General features: G+C 42.3%; 1 protein-coding gene across 2 annotated transcripts; it reads left to right on the top strand.

Annotated features, from left to right (window-relative positions):
* The first annotated feature begins 643 nt into the window (after nt 1–643).
* On the top strand, nt 644–7,606 carry THAP1 (THAP domain containing 1). 2 transcript variants are annotated; one of them, XM_003269651.2, is made up of 3 exons: nt 644–974; nt 4,591–4,786; nt 5,935–7,601. In XM_003269651.2, exons 1-3 carry the CDS (start codon nt 904–906, stop codon nt 6,307–6,309), a joined length of 642 nt encoding a protein of 213 aa, XP_003269699.1. In that variant the 5' UTR covers nt 644–903; the 3' UTR covers nt 6,310–7,601. The 2 variants fall into 2 exon arrangements, with proteins under 2 accessions (XP_003269699.1, XP_012363991.1); XM_012508537.2 differs by lacking the exon at nt 4,591–4,786 and having other exon boundaries at nt 668–974; nt 5,935–7,606.
* The last annotated feature ends 536 nt before the right edge of the window (nt 7,607–8,142 follow it).

Below are 8,142 nucleotides of genomic sequence, written 5' to 3'. Positions count from 1 at the left end.
ATTGGGAGGTCGAGATGGGAGGATCCCTTGAGCTCGAGTTCCAGACTGACCTGGGCAACGTGGGTAGACAACGCCTCTATTTATTTAAAAAATTACATATATATACACACGTATATATACATACATATGTACATATATATAATGCTTCTGCGTTGGCAATTGAGATGATTTGGCGAGCGTGTCTTTTTTCATTGCTAAAAATCTGTCACGTTGGCTCTCACAGAGACTTGTGATACCTGAAGACACAGGTAATGGGATACAGACCAGCATTCTGGGAAAAGGTTCCACAATTTTATTAATCATACACCATCTGTGTCCGCCCTTTTAAAGAAATGGGCGCAATGAGACAACGACCTCGGCTTTACACCTGTTCTCCAAGAGGCCCTAGTTGTTCCCTACTGTAAGCCGCCCCAGAAAAGCTCCGCATCAATTAACCACGGGAACAGCCCGGGGCTGGAGGAAGCCCCAGGAATCCGGCCTCCCGCCGCGCCTCCTCCCCCACAAACAGTTCCTTCCTGCCTGCCGGAAGCTCAGGGCTCCGCCCACTTCCGCAAATCTGAAGCCACCGCCAGAAACACCTGGCCTCAGCCAATAGTTAGCTTCCCAGGAAACGTTACCTCTGACCTCGGGGCTAATCAGAGACAGTGGGACGCACACCTCGCGAGAGGTGAGGTTGAAGCTGCCTCCGCCATCTTGGAGATGGGAGACGGGTGATGGCTGTGGTCTTTCTGCTAATGCAAACAACAAAACGGGCACACTAGTCACCCCCGAGGGAGGCCACCATCACTGTAACTGTTGGCCAAAGCTACAAAAGAAGCGAGGGTGTCCAACGGAGCGCAGCGACACTGAGAACAGCTTCCCCTGCCTTCGGCGGCAGAAGTGAAGTGCCTGAGGACCGGAAGGATGGTGCAGTCCTGCTCCGCCTACGGCTGCAAGAACCGCTACGACAAGGACAAGCCCGTTTCTTTCCACAAGTGAGGACCCTGTGCGCCTCGCGGGGCCGGTCTCAGCCGGGGTGGGGGCGCGCGGCCGGCGGGGCCGGGGGCGGAGCCAGGCGCGTGTCCGCGCGAGGGGCGGTTGGGGTCTGGGGACGGCTGCGCCGGGCGTTTCCCACCGCGTCCCGCTGGGAACCGCCGCCCGATCGCGCGTTCTCGGCGCGCGTCGCCGCGGCAGCCGTTTCTCGCGCTCCTGGAACAGGCCCTGGTTACAGGCTTCGCTCGCGGCCTCGGTTGACGCGTTCGGAGCCCGCGGGCGATGCCTAGGGTGGCGCGGGTTTTGCCACCACCAGGGTCACAGAGCAGCCAGGTATTTTAGTATGGTCTTAGGGATATATTTAAAATAGAAACAAAGGCCTTTAAACGAAGGAATCACTACTTTTCGCCCTTGCCGTGGATGGGGGGCCAGCATCGTATTAGTTAAAGGTTTTTTGGCTGGGAAATCAGGGAGAATTTTTGCCCCCAATCTCTAGGAACTAAGCTTTAAGGACCCTGAGTTTTGGAGAAATCTTCAGGTACTGCCAAGATAAATCGTTACTTTTTCAGCACACAATAATGATAATATGGACAGTTACAACATGGATCACAATAAAATAACTCACACGGGTCTTTATTTATTATGGCATTACCTGTGCATAGAGGAAGCTCTTTCGAAAGAAACTGCCCCACAGCTTTCAGAGCTGTCTTATCCAGTAGGTAGCACAGTTAAGAGTGATAGGATCAAAAATATTCTCTTGAAAATAGGAAAAAAGTGCAGAGTTGCAATTACTTATGATAAACGCTCGTAAAGTGTGACATAACATTTTCATTCAGCTGAATTTGTTTACAAATTTTAATTACATTTATGTTAAGTTTTCTTTGCAAGAATTCCTGACGACTATACGCAAATGATAGCTAAGAAATCAGATCCAGGGGTAAACTATACAGATTAGCCATAGGTAATTAGCTAATTATCTTTTATAATTAGGTAAATAATTACAAAAGCAAAATGTTAAATATCTTTTCAGTTAATTAATTTTCTTGCTGTGGAGCCATCTGTGTTTACTAGGGGAGTGTCCATGCATTTTTTAAGTATGTTTGATATCATGTGAGATGGACCCTATAGAAATAAGAGTATGTAGAACACAGAGAGGTCTCCAGAGTAATGATGTTACCCCTTGGAGAAGGGGATAGAACACTTAGAGGATTCAGTTCAGGATATCCTAATATTATCTCTTGATTTAATTGGAATTGCTGTAAACATGTTCTTTCTAAATGTAGGGAAAGGTCAGGTGATGGTAACAGGATTACATGGGCAGCTCCCCACCCACATTTCTGATAGCTTGACAGAAGGAATCTAAAATTATGGAAAATGTTTCATTGGCATTGGAAACTAGTTTAAGGAGGGTATTCACACGTCGGAAATCACTGTTTTTGGCGAGGCACGGTGGCTCATGCCTGTAATTCCCAGCACTTGGAGAGGCCGAGGTGGGCGGATCACCTGATGTCAGGAGTTCGAGACCAGCCTGGCCAACATGGCAAAATCCCGTCTCTACTAAAAATACAAAATACAGGCGTATGCCTGTAATCCTAGCTACTTGGGAGGCTGAGGTAGGAGAATCGCTTGAACCTGGGATATGGAGGTTGCAGTGAGCTGAGATCTTGCCCTGCACTCTAGCTTGGGTAACAGAGCGAGACTCCATCTCAAAAAAAAAAAAAAAAAGATATAACTGTTTCTGCTAGATGTTAAACAGATATGGATTGAATCAAAAGAAGGGCTAACCTGCATCTTATCCCTTATCTAAAATAGCAGGTTTAGGGAGAGTAGATGGGAAAGATCTTAACAGAATCTCACAAACAGCTGTAAATTAGTCGTCCTTGAGCCAGGAGGCCCTAGGTACTGAATTTTACCAGCAAATGCTATCATAGTTGATACTTACAGAGCCAGGAGGCCATAGTTACTGAATTTTACCAGTATATGCTACCCTGGTTTATACTTATAGAGGCCATTCCAGCTGAGATTTTCTTTTTTTTTTTTTTTTTTTTTTTGAGATGGAGTCTTGCTGTGTCACCAGGCTAGAGTGCAGTGGCACGATCTCGGCTCACTGCAACCTCTGCCTCCCGAGTTCAAGCGATTCTCCTGCCTCAGCCTCCCGAGTAGCTGGGACTACAGGTGTGCACCACCACACCCAGCTAATTTTTGTATTTTTAGTAGAGACGGGGTTTCACCATGTTGGCCAGCATGATCCGCCCTCCTCAGCCTCCCAAAGTGCTGAGATTACAGGCCTGATTACAGGCCACGCCCAGTCCCAGCTGAGATTTTCTAGTAGTACCACTTCTCCCACCCTCTACATAGTGGCAGCAGAGAGTGCTATGTTGTACAAAGAAAAGAGACTGTCATAAAGATCTCTTACTAGCAGAGTCAGGCTCTAGCATATCGTATATGGAAGAGAAACTGTGAAACATAAATTCGAAACTCCCTTCTCTTTGTTTTTTTTTCTAATCCCTTCAGTTTACCAAATCCTTAACTTGGAAGAGTAAAATTACCACAATAAATGTAAACTCTCACTATCCCCGTTTACCTGGGCCTAATGGACATCCCAGTTGATTAGAAAATACTTTTCTTTGGTTATTATCTGCCTTTAATTCAAATTTAGCCTATTCATATTTGTCAGACTGATGCTAAGAGAACTGGAAGCCCCTTCTTCCCAGTACATAGATACAAATGTGCAATCTTTGTCTCTCTGTGCAGCACACAGAAAATTACTGGTAAAAAATATGAATACAGGTTATTTTTTTCTTTTTGAGACAGGGTATGGCTCTGTCACCCAGGCTGGAGTGCAGTGGAACGATCTCAGCTCACTGCAGCCTCGACCTCCCAGGCTGGAGCCATCCTTCTACCTCAGCCTCAGCCTCCCGAGTACCTGGGCACATACCACCATGCCCAGCTAATTTTTGTGTTTTTTGTAGAGACAGGGTTTTGCTGTGTTGCCCAGGCTAGTCTCGAACTCTTGGACTTAAGTAGTCCCTCAGACAGTGTCCTCCCAAGTGCTGGGATTACAGGCATGAACCGCGGGCACATTTACTCTATAGTATGTCTTTTACTTGAATCTTTTGGTGAACTCAGTATAAAAAAGTTAAACGTTAATAAATGAGGGCCAGGCGCAGTGGCTCACACCTGTAATTCGAGCACTTTGGGAGGCCAAGGTGGGCGGATCACTAGGTCAAGAAATCGAATCCATCCTGGCCAACATGGTGAAAGCCCATCTCTACTAAAAGTACAAAACTTAGCTGGGCGTGGTGGCGCACGCCTGAGTCCCAGCTACTGGGGAGGCTGAGGCAGGAGAATCGTTGGAACCCAGGAGGTGGAGGCGCAGTGAGCTGAGCTCACGCCACTGCACTCCAGCCTAACAACAGAGCAAGATGGCGTCTCAAAAAAAATTTTTTTTAAATTAATGAGATAAATAGATAACTAGAGCTAATTTTAATCCAATACAATAATACAGTTGTAACATCTTTAATACCAGTGTAAGATCTTTTCTAAGCTGGAAAGTTTGGGTACTTTTATTTATTTAAAAAAATCAGGACAGATAATTGAATTATGCCTTCTTCTTAGGTTTCCTCTTACTCGACCCAGTCTTTGTAAAGAATGGGAGGCAGCTGTCAGAAGAAAAAACTTTAAACCCACCAAGTATAGCAGTATTTGTTCAGAGCACTTTACTCCAGACTGCTTTAAGAGAGAGTGCAACAACAAGTTACTGAAAGAGAACGCTGTGCCCACAATATTTCTTTGTACTGAGCCACATGACAAGGTAATATGCGTTTTAAAATATTGGGTTGCTTTCTGTTTATCAAACTGATGTGTTCATTGATTAAAATGTGGAAAATTCAGTTAGTGGTTTTTTTTTTTTTTTTTTTTGAGATGGAGTCTTGCTCTGTCGCCCAGGCTGGAGTGCAGTGGCGCAATCTCGGCTCACTGCAAGCTCCGCCTCCTGGGTTCGTGCCGTTCTCCTGCCTCAGCCTCTCTGAGTAGCTGGGACTACAGGTGCCCGCCACCACACCTGGCTAATTTTTTTTTTGTATTTTTTAGTGGAGACGGGGTTTCATGGTGGTCTCGATCTCCTGACCTCGTGATCCGCCCGCCTCGGCCTCCCAAAGTGCTGGGATTACAAGCGTGAGCCACCGCGCCCGGCCTCAGTTAGTGTTAAAAGAATAAATGTGCCTGGAACCTTATAGTTAACAGTGATACACTTCTGAAAACACAAAATGCAGTTTATTAAAGATAAATATCATCACACTAAGAAACTTAGTCAGCTTTGTAACTTAGTTAAAAATCACTGTGTACTGCCAGTTATATATTGATAAGTTTTGGGTTTTCTTTATCAGTGACAGTTTAGTTTCAAAGCATTTTTTTCTCCTCAGTGCTTAATATTTAATTAGATCTGATTATTCATTTTGTCTCTTTCTTGCACCGTCCCTCTACTTCAGGTAGAAAAGTTTATTCAAACTGAAACTATTTTCTCATTTTGGAATGTTTCTATACCACTGATTCCCCAAAAAAGTCAATATTTCTTAAATTCCACAGATTCTTTTATTATTTATTTATTTTTCGGAGACAAAGTCTCTCTCTGTTGCCAGGCTGGAGTGCAGCGACATGATCTTGGCTCACTGCAACCTCCGCCTCCCGGTTTCAAGAGATTCTCTTGCCTCAGCCTCCCGAGTAGCTGGGATTATAGGCGTGCACCACTACACCCAGCTAATTTTTGTATTTTTAGTAGAGACAGGGTTTCACCATGTTGGCTAGGCTGGTCTCAAACTCCTGACCTCAGGTGATCCGCCCACCTCTTTCTCACAAAGTACTAGGATTACAGGCATGAGCCACTGCGCCTGGTCAGTCCACAGATTCTTTTAAACTGTTTTTAGTTACTAAATTCAAACATACTTTGTATTTTTGTTTTAGAAAGAAGATCTTCTGGAGCCACAGGAACAGCTTCCCCCACCTCCTTTACCGCCTCCTGTTTCCCAGGTTGATGCTGCTATTGGATTACTAATGCCACCTCTTCAGACCCCTGTTAATCTCTCAGTTTTCTGTGACCACAACTATACTGTGGAGGATACAATGCACCAGCGGAAAAGGATTCATCAGCTAGAACAACAAGTAGAAAAACTCAGAAAGAAGCTCAAGACCGCACAGCAGCGATGCAGAAGGCAAGAACGGCAGCTTGAAAAATTAAAGGAGGTTGTTCACTTCCAGAAAGAGAAAGACGACATATCAGAAAGAGGTTATGTGATTCTACCAAATGACTACTTTGAAATAGTTGAAGTACCAGCATAAAAAAATGAAATGTATATTGATTTCTAATGGGGCAATACCACATATCCTCCTCTAGCCTATAAAGGAGTTTCATTTAAAAAAATAACACTTGATTACTTATATAAAAACAGTTCAGAATATTTTTTTAAAAAAAATTCGATATATACTGTAAAATTATAAATTTTTTTGTTTGTAATTTCAGGTTTTTTACATTTTAACAAAATATTTTAAAAGTTATAAACTAACCTCAGACCTCTAATGTAAGTTAGTTTCAAGATTGGGGATTTTGGGGGTTTTTTTTTAGTATTTATAGAAATAATGTAAAAATAAAAACTAAAGAGAATGAGAACAGTGTGGTAAAAGGGTGATTTCAGTTTAAAACTTAAAATTAGTACTGTTTTATTGAGAGAATTTAGTTATATTTTAAATCAGAAGTATGGGTCAGATCATGGGACATAACTTCTCAGAATATATATGTATATATATATATGTACATATTCTCATATATAAAGTTACAAGGTTCATTTATCTTTCTGAATCAGTTATCAAAGATAAATTGGCAAGTCAGTACTTAAGAAAAAAGATTTGATTGTCTTCACAGCAGAAAAGAGTCATTGCATATCTGATCAATAACTTTAGATAAAGAGTGGATTTTTTTTTTTTTTTTTATGTGGGCTCCTATTTTTTCTCCTACTGTCTAGCATTATAAAATTAGAAGTGTATTTTCAGTGGAAGAAACATTCTTCAATAAATAAAGTAAGGCATTGTCATCAATGAAGTAATTAAAACTGGGGCCTGATTTATGATATGCTTTTTTCTTTCATTACACCCTAGCTGAAGGACATCCAGTTCCCCAGCTGTAGTTATGTATCTGCCTTCAAGTCTCTGACAAATGTGCTGTGTTAGTAGAGTTTGATTTGTATCATATGATAATCTTGCACTTGACTGAGTTGGGACAAAGCTTCACATAAAAAATTATTTCTTCACTTTTAACACAAGTTAGAAATTATATCCCATTTACTTAAATGCGTGATTTATATTCAGAACAACCTACTATGTAGTGTTTATTCTACTGAATGTGGAGATTGAAACACTGAGGTTTCTGTTCAAACTGAGTTCTGTTCTGACTTTGTGAGAAATTTTACATATATTGGAAATGAAAATATGTTCTGAGTAAACAAATATTGCTATGGGAGTTATCTTTTTAGATTTAGAATAACTGTTCCAATGATAATTATTACTTTTATATTTCAAAGTACACTAAGATAGGTGAAGAGTAATAGACCCTTTAAGACAGTATTAAAGGTGTGAAATGGCATTCAAAGTGTCTTTTGTAGAACTGGTTTTCATTGTAGTTTGCTGCCATGCTGCCAGTGGATAGCACTGTGATTCGTGGATATTTGATGTTTTATGAACCAGTATCTCAAAAATAGAAATAATGATTAGAAGATTACTTGAAGTTGGGCCAGGCGCCATGGCTCACGCCTGTAATCCCAGTACTTTGGGAGGCCGAGGTGGATGGATCACAAGGTCAGGAGTTCGAGACCAGCCAGGCCAATATGGTGAAACCCCATCTCTACTAAAAATACAAAAACTAGCTGGGCATGGTGGCCAGTGCCTGTAGTCCCAGTTACTTGGGAGGCTGAGGCAGGAGAATTGCCTGAACCCGGAAGGTGGAGGTTGCAGTGAGCTGAGATTGCACCACTACACTCCAGCCTGGGCAATAAAGCGAGACCCCATCTCAAAAAAAAAAAAAAAAAAAAAAAGATTACTTGAAGTTACATAGTCTGATAACATCATTTAGAACTCATGCTGATCGATTAGAAGGCTTTTACAGATTATTCATGGAACTCA

This window comes from Nomascus leucogenys, chromosome 8 (assembly GCF_006542625.1).
Source record: "Nomascus leucogenys isolate Asia chromosome 8, Asia_NLE_v1, whole genome shotgun sequence".
Classification (NCBI taxonomy): Eukaryota; Metazoa; Chordata; class Mammalia; order Primates; family Hylobatidae; genus Nomascus; species Nomascus leucogenys.
Note: the sequence above shows the minus strand (reverse complement) of the source record. Positions and strands in the feature narration are given on the sequence as shown.

Coding starts and splice junctions, on each gene's coding strand:
- THAP1 (XM_003269651.2), top strand. CDS start 904: ATGGTGCAGTCCTGCTCCGCCTACGGCTGCAAGAACCGCTACGACAAG. Junction 975..4,590: donor AAGCCCGTTTCTTTCCACAA/GTGAGGACCCTG, acceptor CCTTCTTCTTAG/GTTTCCTCTTACTCGACCCA. Junction 4,787..5,934: donor GTACTGAGCCACATGACAAG/GTAATATGCGTT, acceptor TTTTTGTTTTAG/AAAGAAGATCTTCTGGAGCC.